This window comes from Anopheles marshallii, chromosome X, assembly GCF_943734725.1.
Source record: "Anopheles marshallii chromosome X, idAnoMarsDA_429_01, whole genome shotgun sequence".
Classification (NCBI taxonomy): Eukaryota; Metazoa; Arthropoda; class Insecta; order Diptera; family Culicidae; genus Anopheles; species Anopheles marshallii.
In genome coordinates this window covers 16,903,940-16,921,088 of record NC_071325.1, presented here as the reverse complement: position 1 = coordinate 16,921,088, position 17,149 = coordinate 16,903,940, and the positions used below count along the sequence as shown (strand labels likewise).

The 17,149-nt window shown below is 42.2% G+C and overlaps 1 protein-coding gene across 1 annotated transcript; it reads right to left on the bottom strand.

Moving 5' to 3' along the window:
* Positions 1-3,171: 3,171 nt before the first annotated feature.
* LOC128710893 (uncharacterized) lies at positions 3,172-8,772 on the bottom strand. The gene has a single exon (XM_053805755.1). The coding sequence runs from the start codon at positions 8,770-8,772 to the stop codon at positions 3,172-3,174; it is 5,601 nt and encodes a 1,866-aa protein (XP_053661730.1).
* Positions 8,773-17,149: the final 8,377 nt, after the last annotated feature.

Sequence of the window (17,149 nt, the reverse complement as noted above, 5' to 3'; positions counted from 1 at the left end):
ATGAAGTTTTTTCACGGATGATTCTCAATATCATGTTTATCGATGTGTGAGCCGAGTTTGTTTTTAATGCCCAATATTGAAGGCAGGCATCCAGGGACTGTTGACCAAAGTCAAACTCTAAAGTTTCTTCGGTATTAATATCCTCGTCGTCATCTGATATCTCATCATCGAGTGGAACGTCCACGTGCTCCGTTGGCTCCATGGCATCCGTCTCAGCATAGATAGGTCCATCATCGTGAGAAGTAGCTGCATCGTTTCGTGGCTCTGTAAAACATAAATTAATACACACATGTAATTAATGGTTTAATACAATTTCACTAACGAGAACAATAATCGCACATACCATTCGCTGAAGATAAATTATCCTCACAAGTGCACGGACACGTACATTCACTTGCACGCATAACTGCTGCTATTTTAGCTTTACGCCGGTAAAACGGTTTACTACGACGCACTTGCTGAGCATCCATGCTTTAATATTTAAGCAATTTAGCAGTTTAACACTTTATAACAGAAAGTCACTTATTTTGTCACTTGTTATCGCAGTTAACATCACTTTTAAAACACTGTAACAATTGGTGCACTAACAATTGAGCAAGAGATTGCGTTCTTCGCTGTTCAAAATAACGAAACAGAATGGTAAACAAACTTGTTTTTTCAAACTTCTCACTTCGTATTCTTCTTCTTTGACCTGTTCAGGTATCAAACATTCGGAGGTACGGCCAAACGCTCTAACACATTCTCACAGTGTGTTTACTTCGGCTCGCCTCGTGTATTGCGCCTGTAGGAGTAACAGTGTGAGAACATCAGCCGCACTCGCTCTAGCACATAGAAACATCCATCGCAAGGCTAGTTGGGTTGTAGCTAGCGTGTCCGGCTACCTTAATGGAACTGATTCATTCGGATGTCTGCGGTCCTATGCGTACGGAGACATTAGGAGGAAAAAGATACTTCTTGACGTTTATAGACGATTTTTCAAAGTACACAGTAGTTCATGTAATTCATCGTAAATCGGAAGTACTAGACAAATTTCGAGAGTATGTCGAAATGGTTAAAACCAAATTTGGAAAGAAGCCGAAAGTGTTTAGACCCGACAATGGAGGAGAGTATACTGGAGAAAATTTCAAACATTTTCTGAAACAGAACGGCATTGTTGGACAATTCACTGCACCGTATTCGCCGCAACAGAGCGGGACAGCGGAGCGAAAGAATAGATATTTGGTTGAAATGGCTCGCTGTATGTTGTTCCAGGCAGGATTAAAGGATGAATATTGGGGTGAAGCCGTAGTTACTGCAAATTATTTGCAAAATCGTCTTCCATCTCGAACTATATCTGCAACACCATATGAGATTTGGCATGGAGTTAAGCCAAATATGAGTCATATACATCCTTTCGGTGCTGATGTGTATTGCCATATCCCAGCTGAAAAACGTGGTAAGCTTGATCAAAAGGCAAGAAAACTCAAGCTTATGGGATACAGTGAAAATTCTAAGGCCTACCGCTTGATCGACGTGTTGACATAAAAAATAACGATTAGTCGAGATTTACAATTTTTACAGCGCAACGAAAAGACACAACTGCATAGTAATTCAAATGCAATGTCGGAAGATAACGAGATTTCTATCCCGTTGTTCGAGTCAACAACAGACGAAGAGCAAACTGTCAATTCAGATATAGATCCAACTGATGTGTCAATAGATACTGCAACAACAGACACTAATGATCAAGACGATTGGGAAGATGCTCCTGTAGCAGATGAGGAAATGCTGAGAAGATCAACGCGTGCTACCCAAGGAAAACTACCGATGCGGTATGTCTGTCTAGCTGAAACTACGCTTCAGGAGGAGCCGAAAAATCTAGCATAAGCGCTGGCGAGTCCTGATAGCTGCAACTGGAGAAAGGCAATGCAAGAAGAGCTCGAGGCCATGACACGTAACGATACCTTGGAACTAGTCGATGTCCCAAAAGGTAAGAAGGTATTGGGTTGTAAATGGGTGTATACATTAAAGAAAACGTCAAAAGATAAGATTTATAGGTACAAGGCTCGTCTCGTAGCTCAAGGATTTAATCAGATATATGGCATTGAATATGAGGAAATATATGCACCGGTCGTTCGTCAAACGACGTTTAGGGCACTTATGTCTGTAGCAGCTCAACATAAAATGATTGTGCGACAATATGACATAAAGACGGCATTTTTAAACGGAGACCTTGAGGAGGAGTTATATATGAAACAGCCGCCAGGTTATATTATAAAGAATCAAGAAAACAAGGTCTGTCGTTTAAAACGAAGCATCTATGGTTTGAAACAAAGTGCTCGCTCTTGGAATATCAAATTGCATCAAATTTTGGAAGGTGATAGGTTCAAAAGGTGCGAAGCGGATCAATGCTTATACAGAAGGCAAGAAAATGGCAAATGGTGCTATGTATTAATCTATGTAGATGATTTAATAATAGCAAGTGAAGATGAGAATAATTTGGCATCCATAAGCAAGACACTAAATAGACATTTTGAGGTGGTTAACTTAGGGGAAGTTAAAACTTATGTTGGTATAGAAGTAGAATGTGATGGAAATGGAGATTATCATATTTCTCAACGAAGATATATTGAGGACATATTGAAATCAACAGGATTACAAGATGCGAAAATATCACAAATTCCTATCGATGTGGGATATTTGAAGCCAACTGAAGAAGATAAACCACTTCCAAATAATTTCGAATATCAGAAGCTCATTGGAAAATTATTATATGTTGCATGTAATAGTTGTTGCGGATGGTTTTAGCACCAAAGGGAAACAATAATGTAGATTTAAAGTGTTATATTATAAAAAAATCACAAAATTAGTGCATTTCCCGATGGTTTGCGGTCAAAGAGGTCGAAGGCGCGTCCTTCGGCCCTATTTATGCCTTTTTTCCTGCTTCGTCGCCATCGCAACCGTGGTTATAATGATGGTGGGCACTGTCCCACCATCCTCCTAATCTTAGAACCCTACAACAGCGCAACTGTTGTAGGGTAACACTGCTAACTCAATACGTAAACAACGCGTTGTGCTCGCATTCACAACATTCTCCCCACCAGTGTAACGCTCCCGTGCGTTACACTATCCTAACGTTTGTTTACTTCCGATTCGTACAATCTGTCAAAACCCACGCGGCCTACTATTCGCTTATCCTGCTGTTCCCACGTCCAAAACCGCAATTTTTGTCGCTGGTCTTTCCAAAATACCATTGGCCGTTTGTACTCTCGCCCGCCTAACCTGATCATCCTTGGCGCGGGTCACCTCGAGTACGCGTCCCATAGGCCAGGTATTCCGAGGCAAGTTCCCATCCACAATCAACACTACGTCTCCCACCTTGATCGGTGGCACCGGGTGGAACCATTTTGTCCTGCGTGTGAGTGTTGGCAAATATTCCGCTATCCACCGCTTCCAAAAGATATCCGCGTTCACTTGTACAGCACCCCAAGACGTCCGTATGGCTGTCGGCGAATCGTCGAAGCAGACGGCCGGCTTACTCCCGTCGGGGCTTCCCAGTAGTAGGTGGTTTGGCGTTATTGGGCAGTCGGATTCCTCGTCGAGTGGTACGTAGGTCAGCGGTCTAGAGTTGATCATCATCTCCACTTCAGCCAATGTTGATATCAAGATTTCATCCGTAGGGAGACGTGGTAGATCAAAACCGCTCAAGATTTTCTTCACTGACTGCACGAGACGTTCCCAGCTTCCGCCGAAATGGGGTGCCGCCGGCGGGTTGAACTTCCACTTCAGCTCCGGACCGCTGAATCTTAACTTCAGCGCGTTCTCGTCTACATCCTTCAAGGCGACCTTAAGCTCTTTCGCCGCACCAACAAAATTAGTGCCTCGGTCGCTGATTATTTCCCGAGGGGAACCTCTTCTTGCGATGAACCGCCGAATCGCTAAAATACACGAAGCAGTCGTTAGTGCGTGTGCTACCTCTAAATGCACTGCTCTCGTCGTGAGGCAGGTGAACAGTGCTCCCCAGCGCTTCTCCGAGTGCCGCCCCACTACCACAAAAATTGGTCCGAAGTAATCCAGCCCAGTGTATGTAAATGCTCGCTGGCTTACTGCTACTCTCTGTCGGGGAATATCGCCCATTAAGGGTGGATTTGGTGCAGCATTTCTTATCTTGCAGTGCTGGCAACCACGTCGAACCCGGTTGAACTCCACCAGCACCTTCGGAATGTAATACCGTGTTCGGAGTTGGCCTACCACCGTACTATGGCTCTGATGGCAATATCGCTCGTGGAAGTCCCTGATGATTAGATCCGTGACGGGATGTCGCCTAGGTAAGATGATAGGCTTCCCCAGTGAAGCACCCAGTGGTGTATAATTATTCAACCTCCCCCGCATTCTTAAAATACCTCTTTCGTCGATTTCAGGAGATAATTTATACAGCGAGCTATCTGGTCCGATCACTCTCTTCCAAGGATGTTTCTGCTTCGCGCCACTGCTCAGCCGTCTGATGTCAGCGGCAAATCCATCCAACTGTACCCATATGTACAATGACCGCTCCGCAGCAAACAGCTCCTCCTGCGTCAGCGGCCCTCCAACTTCCTCTTCTCGCCCAACTCGTCGTTGCAGGTTCCCAATGTACCGGTGAATGTAGCCCACCGTTCGCAGCAACTTCTTCCATCGCGAGAAGTGGGTGAAATCAACTATAATGTTGACTACAGCGTGGTGTGATACGCTCTTGCGTATTTCCTCCGATGTTTCACCAGGATCGTTGTTATTAATTGGCCACTTTTCCTCCGCCTCCCACAGGAACTCTGGCCCGCGAAACCATCTGCTGGATGAGGTCAGGTCGGGATCTCCTTGCCATTTCGTTCCGTCATCTGCTACGTTGACCTTAGTGGAAAGCCATCGCCATTCATTAGTGTTTGTTATTTCGAACAATTCACTCACCCGGAAAGCGACGAATGTGCTAAACCGCCTATGGTCCGACCTAATCCAGCTCACAACGTTCCGTGAATCCGTCCAGAACATCCTTCTGTCGATCTTCAATCGATGTGTCTTGGTGATATGGTCCGCAAAACGTGCTCCTATTACAGCTGCTTGAAGCTCCAGCCGTGGTATGGACAGAAGCTTCAGTGGAGCAACCCGCGTCTTAGATCCAATCAGGGCGCACTCCACAACACCATTCTCTTCGAAGCGTAGGTAAGCAACCGCGGCCATCCCACTCTGGCTCGCATCGGTGAAAACATGTAGTTGCACGTTTGATTTATTCGCTGACGTTAGGGTTCGATAACACCTCCCGATTGTCAGCTTCTCTAATTCCGGCAATAATCCAACCCATCTTAACCATTTCCTTGCAGCTTCACCTTCGATTATTTTGTCCCAGTGTATGCCGGATCTACATAAATCCTGCAGGAGAACCTTGAGGAACATGAGGAAATGGCCAATAAGCCCCAAGGGATCGTAGATCATCATAAGCGTACTTAGCACTTCGCGTCTTGATGGTGATCTACTACCTGCCAACAGCTTCTCGTCGATACGCGGATTTATACGAAAGGTAAATGTATCATCAGCCGTATTCCACCACATACCTAAGACTTTTTCGGTGTCTTGATTCGAGCTCATGTCGATGCATATATTGTTGTTGGCTCCCCACCGTAGCTTGTCCACAACTTCCTTCGCGTTAGACAACCAATTCCGGATCTCGAAACCGCCCTTCGAATGCACGAACCTCACGTTCTCCGCCAAAGCAACTGCCTCATCGACAGTTTCGACACTCGCCAACAAGTCGTCTACATAATGCTCGTACTTGATACATTCCGCTGCTCGGGGAAAGCGTTCAGCAAATCTATCCGCGTGGAGATTCTTTACGAAGTGAGCGCCCGCAGGCGAGCAAGCAGCGCCGAAAGTCATCACGGAAACGGCATATACGCTAGGTTCTCCATTCTGCTTGCTGCCATCGTCCCAGAAAATCATCTGGCTTCGTTGATCAACGGGATTCATGCGTACCTGGAAAAACATTTCTCGTATGTCTCCAGTTATGGCAATTCGATTCTCTCGAAATTTGTACAGCACCTGTACAAGCCCCACTAGTTGGTCCGGACCGGTAAGCAGGAATGTGTTTAAGCTCACCCCATGCACTTGCGCAGCGGCGTCAAACACCATACGCAACTTCCCGGGTTTATTAGGGTTGTAAACTGGGAAAATCGGCAAGTACCAGTCCCTATCCTTCCTCTCCATAATTTCTTCTTCCGGAACGCGCTGAATGTACCCTTTCTCTGCATACTCGTGCATCTTATTGTTGATCGCCCTCGCTAATTCCGGATTTTTGTCACATTTCCTTTTCAGGCACGCGTGACGTTTAAGAGCCATCTCGCGGCTGCATGGGAGGCGCACATCATCATACTTCCATAGTAAACATGTTTCGTAGCGGTCTTCTAACAGGCGCGTTCCGGTATTTAGCAACTTGGTCGCACGTTCTTCTTCCTTCGAAACAAGTTTACTTGAAACGCTTACTCCAATCGAATCCAAAGAGAAGTATTCCTTTAACGCCATGTTCAGCTTCTGATCGCTTTTCCCATTACAGGTACACAAATGGAAATTATGATACGCCGTAGTACTTACGGAGGCAGGTGTGTAGCACGGACCAGACACTGTCCACCCGAGTCTCGTCTTAGCGGCGATCGGCTCGTTGAAACTCCCTTCCACGCAACGCAGCGGCTTACCCAGATGAATATCATTGACGCCGATCAGGATACGTGGTGTTGCATTCGTGTAGGGAACAATCGGGAGTCCCTTCAGATGTGGATATAACTCCACCAGCTTCCCGATCGATAACGTCTGCGCCGGCAGCGAGAGATCACGCAAGGTGTGCGCCTTCCGAATGTCGAACACCACTGCTCCTTGGTGCACACCCGAAATCCGCAGCTGAACTTCCCTCGAATCGGATTCGTCGCGCTGTGTATCGTCCGTCCACTTGAAACACAAAAGGTTCAACGTGCCCTCGATTCCCAATTCGTCAATCAGCCTGCGATCAACAAATGTTGCCGAAGACCCTTCATCTAAGAATGCAAATGTTGTTATGGCAGTCTTCTCTCCGTGCACTACAACGGGAACATAGCGGAAAAGTGTGTTATTGTCATTACCAACGTGAGAGTTCAGTGAATGAGTAGTTTGTGTGTTCTTGCGTGATAGTGGTTTTTGTTCCGTGTAATGTAACAGTTTGTGATGCGTTTCCGAACAACCGTCGGTACCACATCGAGTCCTTACGAAGCAAGTGCCCCTATGTGTTCCCAAGCACGTGACACATAGTTTGCGCCCTTGAATGTGCGATCGCCTCTCCCGCACCGTCATTTCCATAAACCGTGCACAATCGGCCAGTGTGCGGCAGGAATCGTGACACAGCGCACAATATGTTTTCCGCGTAGTGTTGTGTACGTTAACGTGCGCGTGTGCTTTTCTTACCGGTAGTGGCCGTGATGTTTCGGGTCGCGTCGTTGGCTCGAAGGTTTTCGAAGCGGCGCTCGCGTCCACCGCAATCTCTGAAAACCACTTGTCGAACTCCCTGATGGTTTCCCGCGACAGTTTGAGCTTGTAACGAGCCCACTCTAACCTGCGCTCGGCGGGAAGCTTCGTTACCAGTTCTCTTAGTAACGTGACGTTGCAGTCGTAGTCCTGCAGCCCCGAAACCTCTATCGTAGCGCACATTTTCCGCACCATTTTTCCAAACGCGGCTAGCGTCTCCAATCGTTCGGTCCGAACGGGGGGTAGCCTCCTCACCTTTTCCACCAGATCGTCCACTATGAGATCTGGTCTACCGTACTCAGTGCACAAAATCTCCATCACTTTGGCCAGACCATCCGGTAGCAGCATGATGTGGTCGACCGACTCCAGTGCTGGCCCCCGTAGGGCCTTTTGTAGGCGGATCAGGTTCTCATCATCACTAAACCCACAGAGAACAGTGGATCGCTGATACGTCGCGTAGAACAGTCCCCACTGCCCTACGTCTCCGGAGAAAACTGGAAGATCCTTCGGGATTGACCTCCGCGCTTCCTCTTGACTTGGCGTCAGACGGGACACGCGAACCTGCATCCCGGGATTCGGCGCCATTGTCGAATTCGGCCCCGGATTTTTGTCCTGCTTGAAATGCCGTTCAAGCCTTCCTTCGCGGTGCATTTTAATGGAGTCTTCCACCGCACGCCTCCACTGCGCGTACTCTCGTTCTTGCGCCGCTGCTTGGTCCGCTGCCCATGTCGTGTCGTACTCCGGTGGACATCGGGTTGTTGCCGGGGTCAAAGGTTGATGACCTCGGGCGTCGTCCACCATCCCGCCATCGTACCGCAACGGTGCCGGAGCTCTGCGTGTTACCCACGCACCCGCGGTCCCAATTGGGGTCACCGGTGGATGACCCGAGTCGCCATTATTAATATCGTCGTCATGGTGACGACTCAACGGCGTCGTTCCGACGCGGCTCGTTTCCTGCAACCAGGCTGCCGTTTTAGCTACATACGTGCTTACCTGGCTGCTACGGTCCGAAATTTCCTCTTCGAGCTCGATTTCGCGCAGCACGATCTCCAGCTCCTTTCGGGCGTTTTCTAGTTTGAGCTGCTTTTTCTGCAGCTCGATTCGCCTTCTCCTTACCTCCAGGTCCTGGGGTAGAATGGCGGGTGACACATCCCCGTCCTTCGGTGGTTCCTCCACGACGCTCACACGCCTTCCCGACGGGTTTGCCGATGTGGTCGCCTGCTGCTCCGGCAGCTCTACGACTTCCTGGCAGCTAGTGTCCAATGCTCTGTCCATCACAACTTAACTTTACTTCACTTCGCGAATTACACTACTCCCGATGGCGAGATTTACATGCGCGCGCGTACCGTTCGATCGCGATCTTTACACGTACTACGTTTTCGACGATTTAAATACGTTTTTGAATGTACCGAACAAGTGAAGTGATTTAATTTTGTGAAATGTTGCGGATGGTTTTAGCACCAAAGGGAAACAATAATGTAGATTTAAAGTGTTATATTATAAAAAAATCACAAAATTAGTGCATTTCCCGATGGTTTGCGGTCAAAGAGGTCGAAGGCGCGTCCTTCGGCCCTATTTATGCCTTTTTTCCTGCTTCGTCGCCATCGCAACCGTGGTTATAATGATGGTGGGCACTGTCCCACCATCCTCCTAATCTTAGAACCCTACAACAGCGCAACTGTTGTAGGGTAACACTGCTAACTCAATACGTAAACAACGCGTTGTGCTCGCATTCACAACAATAGTAGACCTGATATTGCGGCATCAGTATCAATTTTGAGTCGTAAACTCGTCAATCCTACACAGCGAGATTGGAATGAATTGCGAAGAATTGTTCGTTATTTGAAAGGTTCGGTAGATCTTAAACTGAGAATAAGTAATCGCTTGGACAAATCAGGATTAGTAGGATATGCAGATGCTGATTGGGCTGAATGTACAGCGAATCGTAAGTCAAATAGCGAATTTCTATTCAAGTTTTGTGGTGGTACAATATCATGGGCATGTCGCAAACAAACATGTGTCTCCTTATCAACAGCAGAGGCTGAGTTTATAGCGTTAGCAGAAGCTACTCAAGAAGCAATTTGGCTTCAACATTTGTTTACAGATTTAGGAGAGAATGTTAAGGTTATAAAGCTTAAAGAAGATAATCAATCGTGTTTGAAAATGTTAAATGCGGAAAAATTCAGCAACAGAACGAAGCATATAGACACAAAGTACAACTTTGTTAAAGATTTATACAGAAAAGGAAGCATCAAGTACAAATATTGTCCATCAGAAGATATGTTGGCGGATATGCTTAAAAAACCAATTGCGCGCATTCGCATTGAGTATCTTAGAAAGCTAAGTAGATTGGAAAATTAAGTAACTGATGTTGAGGAGGAGTGTTGGCATGTACAACATCAGAAATATCATTATGCATGACCAGTGGGAGCTAACTATGTGACACTGTGATCTGTCAGAGAAATGTACATATTGAAATTAGAAATAAACGGAACGTTCAGGAGTGAACACGTACAGAGTTGTCTGTTTCAAGTTTATTCTCAAAAATGATCAGTAGTAAGCGGCAATTAAAATGAATTTAATTTGATTTTCTGTTTTTTTGTAGAATGGAATCACATGACGAACTGCAGCCGCAAACCATTCTTTTCTCCAGAAGAAAGAATGATGGTAACTCTCAGGTATGTGTTGTTATTACTTACAATTATAATGACTATAATTATAATTATAAAGAATGATGGTAACTCCCAGGTATGTGTTGTTATTACTTACAATTATAATTATTACATATTTGTGAAGGTTCACTCACGAACACAATAGTCTTAACTCTTAGTGATTTCAAATGAATAATTTTATTATCCTCGTTGCGTGATTACGATTTTTTTATATCGCATCGATCAACTTCGCCGTTTCGTTATAGTCCATAGTTACTCTAACAAATGCTACTTTTTGGCTTAACGACTAGCTTCGCAAATCATGTTGATTACGAAATGGCTTTCTACGATCTGAGACATGTGGTGGGCAAAAATACACCCCTATGTAATTGCCTATGGACTCAAAATTCAGGCCTATGTAATGGCTTTTCAACCTAGACCAAGTTTATAGGAATGTTCGCACAATGCGAAAGATACGAAAGCGCGTTCATAAACCTAGTTTCACCTTGTCGATAAGATCCGCTAATCCGTGTCATAACTCTATAAAAAACACACACACACATTCAAGAAAAAGGTGTCTCTCAATAAAGGTTGGTAAAAAACACGTGAAATCAACTGAGTTATATCGTCAAGGAACATACTGTTCTGTTTATAAAATATTTGTTTTGAACAGCTTGGTTTTGGGGAAGCACTGCTGCTGTTGGTCCGTATTGCTGTAATTGTATCAGGCACCATAACCATTTGGTAACTAACACAGTAGTAACTGAAATAATAAAATATTAATATCTCGAGCAAATGATGAATTTATTATTCTCATTTTGATATCAACGAAGTTCAGGAGGGTCACAAAACAATGGCGGATCATTGTTTCCGAAGGTGGTCAAGTCGGAATAGATGTTGGGTCGCTTTGAATCTACCGATCGGGAGTAGGATGATTCTACTGTTTACTCTTCGTATACTCAACTAAAACGCGAGGCCGGTAAGATTGTGTAACGGTGCGAATGGAATGTGCGATAATGGTTTTTTGGCATCAATGAGGTGAATCCTTGTTTTGGATAACGATTTGTGCATTAATTCTGGTGCTTTCTTTCGAGTGTGTGGTGTTTTTTATACTCTAGGCATGCTGCAGCGCATTCTTTGGTTTTTTGCTTAAATGCAGCGTGCAGAGTCAAAGAAAAAAATCAATGCATTTAATGTTTATAACGGTGCAATATTGCGTGTTGGGTGTTCCCCAAGAAAAGGGGCCCAAAAAATCAAAATTATGTTTTCCGAAATAATCCCACCCTCGCAAATCGTGCCTTACTGTGGTAGAAAAATGGAATACGATTCACTGGCGAAAGGGCTGAGGAAACAAGAAAGTCGAGACGTTCTCCGCTAAGGTTCTGAATTAAATCTACTTTTATTCAACAAAATTTCGTTGCTTATGTACTAATAATGTTTCGTAGTATTGGTAAGAATTACGACACGACGACGTGCTTACGTGTGTTGGTGAATTCACACACGGCACTGTGTGGGATAAGTTGGTTATTTGTGCGTTGGTCTTTTCCAAACAAACACTTGATCCGTCGGTTATTCCGTTTCCTACATTGTCGACTTGTGGTCTCATGAGTCCTATGCTCAATGCATTTTCGTTTACACATGTGCATCTTAAATCCCAACATCTCGTAAATAATTTATGCTTCGTTGCGCAAGTCAGCGTGATTCGCTTATGTCCCTCAAATAGTGTCGCTTGCACATGCCTCTTGTTTGAATTCAAGCGTTTGTTTCGATCGCGCTGTGGGTCCGTTTATTTTCAGAATTGCTTCACGCTTATCTCTGGGTTCGTGCATCGGGTCTTTCTCAAATATTTTCTTTATTTCAGCCAGCGAAGCCGATTCCAGTTGATTAGTTACAATTTGACACAAACCTATCCGTTGAACACGCAACATTCTCCCCCTTGTAATTTATCTCTATGAATTACTTCTTATTCTAGCTTTGCATGAAGGCCTATTCGGTGTTTCGTCCAATTCTATCTTTACATGGTTTTTCATGTTTCGATATAAACGCGTATTTTCATGCACATTACTACTTTATTGTGATTTTGTACTTCTCCTATGTCTTTAAAGGCGTCTCTTGGTTTTACATCATCCTTCGCTGTCGATTGCTTCAAATTGCTGCGATGAGATAGAAGAGTATTGAAGGAGTGATGCTATCAGCTGCCACCGGAAACCATCGCATCGTTTACTACACTTTTGATAATTTTCCACTAGCGTAATCTTGGAATTGAAGTAAGTGAATAAATCGAGATTTCTTCCAGTACTTGCTTTTCGGTTGAATGGTGATCTAAAACCGTTCGTCTCTAGTACGAAAATTCTTGGATGATCCGTTAGCTACCCGGCGAATCCACACAACTGTGTTTTATCTCGAGCTCCAATGCAAAACATGTGCATTTCCGACAGTAAAGTGTACACAGCAGTTGATCTTAATTGTGTCTGATCTAGAGATGTGCACGCTGAGTAAGACTGAGTGAGGCATCGCATGCAGGTGCACTATCAACTTGTATCGAACATCCCACACAAACACGACACAAAACAAACCAGTTTGGTTTTGTCTGGGATATCTGGCTCCTATCCTGAGAGATTATTTATATCTTGATAAAAATGCTGCTGTCAAATGTCAACCGCGTTTATCGTTCATTTATTTGTTTACAATTGTTAAATTTTCAACGCGTTTAACGGTTACATCGGAAGCTAAAATAAAGCTTATCAAAAATTACTCAAAAAGAGGTAAGAATGTTTGTATTATTTCAAAAAAATTCTTGAATGCTCAAATTGAAGATATACAGACATATAAATAGAAATTTCAAACATAAGACGGTTGATCAGATCGGACATACCGTACCGTACCGAACCGTATACCCTATTTTCCGTATCTAAGAAATTGTACCCTATGAAATTGGCAACTAGAACACCATGTATCTGTTACTTTCAATACGATTTCAAAAGAATATATAATCATGTGGTATAAGATATGTGAAGCTGCCCTATAGCGTTACCACTGGTATAACATGTACAGTATAGGAACGTTATAGTGGCAGATAAGGCTAACAACGGAAGCGGCAGGACACACTCGTTCTTCTCGATTGATTCGTCGGCTAGACAGGACGTTTGATACAAACTGTAGTAAAATTAGGTTAATTAGGTTAGTATAGTTTAAAAAATATCAAATGATATAATAAATAACATAATTGACGCTGTAGGCAGTCCAGAGTGTAATAACAGTGGAAAATATCGAGTGAATTCACGATATTGAAGTGGTTTCCGCATTTAGCATCTGCAGCTATAGGATTTAATCCGCTGTTGGATTTGAGGGCCCCCGGCACGCATACCTGGAACCGGATCATCGGAATTTTATTTAAAACACGTGAGTACATTTCATTTATTTTACTAGTGAAAGTGTATTCCGTTATTCTAAAGCACTACCAGATAGGCTTGGAATAACGATAGTGTTTTGTGTCCACGTGTGTGTACGATAGATTTTACAATTTATCATCGTACGCTAACTGTTTTGATACTACCAGATAGGTCAAACAGATCCTGAGAGAATATCCCGTTATTCTCATTTGTAAGCGCACGCATTAAGCGCGTTAGTGCAGTGAAGTGTGGTGTTAGTGTTGGTGCGTAAGCACATGGTATTATTCGTTGTTGCAATCTAACAAATTAGTCAAATATTCGTTTGGAGTACTACCAGATAGGGCCAACGAGGAAGTAAGAGAGGGAGAGCAGCAGATTTTTTTTCTCTATTTCGGTTATTCTTTTCGTTGATGCCAAATAAGAAATCTTTCGACGCACTAAAAAGAACAAGACACGTGCTTAGCTCACGTGTAGTGAATAAAAGCAATAGTAGCAGTTCAGAAGAAGCGTCAAGTGACGAAAGTGCAGAACTCTCCCATATTCCTATTCAAACAAACGTTCCTTGCATAGAGACACTTGTTTTAGAAGATAAAAGCACAAAAATGGAACCTGATCAAATGATGCAATTAACCTCACAAATGAGTGCAATTGTTGCTTCGCTAGAGCTTATGCGTGCAGAGCAAATAGATCACAAACGCATGCTGGATTCCTTATATGAAACCCGGACAGGCACGAGTTACAGTGCACCGCAAGAAAATGTACAAGCTGCATTTAACGTGGCAAACTTGTTTAAAATACCGGATCCTATCAAAGCGATTTCAAAATTTCGACGGAAATAAAAAAAACAACTCTCTGCGTGGATTAGTACAGCCGAAAACACGTTGAAAATTTTCAAAGGTATTGTTTCTGAACCACAATACAACATTTTTGTAACGGCCGTCATTAACAAAATTGAAGGTAAAGCTAGGGATATATGCCTTAGGTGATCGCAAAGAACTTACTTACTACAATAGTATTCTTTGGCAGACAAAAATGACAGAAAACATGTCGGTACATAAGTACTACAATTTAACTAAAGAAAAATACTTGAAAAAGTCGGAAAGTAACAAAAACGTTCCACAAAAACACTTTAATAATTTTTAATCAACATTTAAAATGAAACCATCATACCCAGAACCTATGGAAATTAATTCGTCCAAAAGCAAATTAACTCTAAATCACAAAGAATTAGACAACAACGAATTAACAGAAAAGGGCAAATCCGATTCGGAAGAAAGTGTTGATATAAAGTTTTGTTGGGTCAACAAAATCATCCAAATAACTTGAATTACCTACCATACATAATAAGAACAAATCTTGTTACTAAACAAGAAATTAGATTATTAATCGATACAGGAGCAAATAAAAACGTTATTCGTCCTGGCATACTAACTAATATGATTCCAATCGAAGAAACTATCATAAACAACATTTCCGGAAAACACATCATAAATAAAAAATACATAGCCAACCTTATTGGAAACCATGTTCCTGCTCAAACGTACTTTGAATTAAATTTTCATCAATTCTTCGATGGCATCATTGGATCCCAATTTCTACCTAAAACTAAAGCAGTAATTAATTATAAAACTGAACAAATTGAATTTAGTAAACAAAACATTAGTTTCGAAAAATATTATCCAAGTACAAAACTTTATTCACATTGCATAGAAGTAAAATCCCTTAATAATGGAGATTGGTTAGTACCCACTTTTCAAAAATTTGATAATTCTACCATAATAGAACCCGGACTATACAATTCAAAAAATGGAAAGACAATAGTCAAAATTCTTTCAACAAAAAAAGACATTCCAAAATTTTCCGGTGTATTAAGTTTAACTGTACACAATTTTGAAACTTTAACGCCTATTCCCTTTCCATCCAGTTCTAAGATTCTAACAGAAGAAATATTGAACGGTATAATCAGAACTAATCATTTATCTTTTTTTGAAAAAAGATGCCTGTTTAAAACAATCATTGCAAATCAAAACATTCTTTTGAAACCATGTGAAAAATTAACATCTATTTCTGCCATTAAACATAAAATAAACACAACCGATGATAATCCCGTCTATTCCAAGAATTATCGGTACCCTCACATTTATAAACAAGATATTGAAACGCAAATCATAGAAATGCTCGATTCTGGTATTATTCAGCCATCAGCAAGTCCCTATTCCTCACCCATTTGGGTGGTACAAAAGAAAATGGATGCATCTGGAAAAAAGAAATTGCGAGTCGTGATAGACTATAGAAAGTTGAATGAAAAAACGATCAACGATAAATTTCCAATGCCAGAAATCGAAGATATCTTGGATAGCTTGGGTAAATCCCAATATTTCACAATATTAGACTTAAAATCTGGATTTCACCAGATTGAGATGCACCCAGATCACCGACAAAAAACCGCATTTTCCACAAATTACGGACATTTTGAATTTACTAGAATGCCATTTGGGCTAAAAAATGCACCAGCTTCATTTCAACGTGCGATGAATAACATTTTAGCAGAACTAATAGGAAACATTTGTTACGTTTACTTGGACGATATCGTCATTGTAGGAAACAGTTTAGAATCACACATAGAAAATGTTTCAACAGTACTTGAACGATTAGCTAAATTTAACTTAAAAATTCAATTGGATAAGTGTGAATTTTTGAAAAGAGAAACAGAATTCCTTGGCCACATAATTTCCCCCGAAGGCATAAGAGCTAATCCTGATAAAGTAAAGTAAATACTTGACTGGCCACTACCTACAAACGAAAAAGAAATACGACAATTCCTTGGATTGTCCGAATATTATCGCCGCTTTATCAAAGACTACTCCAAAATTACAAAGCCTTTAACAAAATATTTTAAAAAAGATCAGACGATAAATACTTTAGATCCAGAATACATAGAGTCATTCGTAAAATGAAACAAACAATAGCTACCGATCAAATACTTGCATATCCCGATTTCAATTTACCCTTTATACTCACTACTGACGCAAGTAATTTTGCTGTAGGTGCAGTACTTTCGCAAATACAAAACAAATTAGGAAGGCCAATCGCGTTCGCCAGTCGAACACTGAATAAGGCAGAAATTAATTATTCTACCATAGAAAAAGAAGCGCTAGCAATCATTTGGGCAATTCGCAAATATAAACCCTATCTTTTCGGCAATCAATTTAAACTCTACACTGATCACAAACACCTTACCTTCATTAAAACATGTTTAAAAAATAATAGAATTCTAAATTGGAGGCTCGAACTAGAAAATTATAATAATTCAATAGAGTACAAACAGGGAAAAACTAACGTCGTAGCAGATGCCCTTAGCAGAAAAATAGAACATCCAAACGAAATCGCTTCACAAGTCATAAATATTGTGGAAACAATTCATTCAACAGATACGTCATACGATTTTTTTATGAAGTCAAGCGAAAGACCATTAAACTATTACCACAATCAAATAGTAATTCGAGAAAGCACTCAAGACCAGGAACTATTAGAAACCATTCCCACATTATAGGAGAACCATCATAGAAAGAAGAGCTCACCGAGGCATACATGAAGTCGAAAGCCAAA

Bases quoted from the DNA above. Each gene is read 5' to 3' on its own strand.
- LOC128710893 (XM_053805755.1), bottom strand. From the start codon at position 8,772: ATGGACAGAGCATTGGACACTAGCTGCCAGGAAGTCGTAGAGCTGCCG.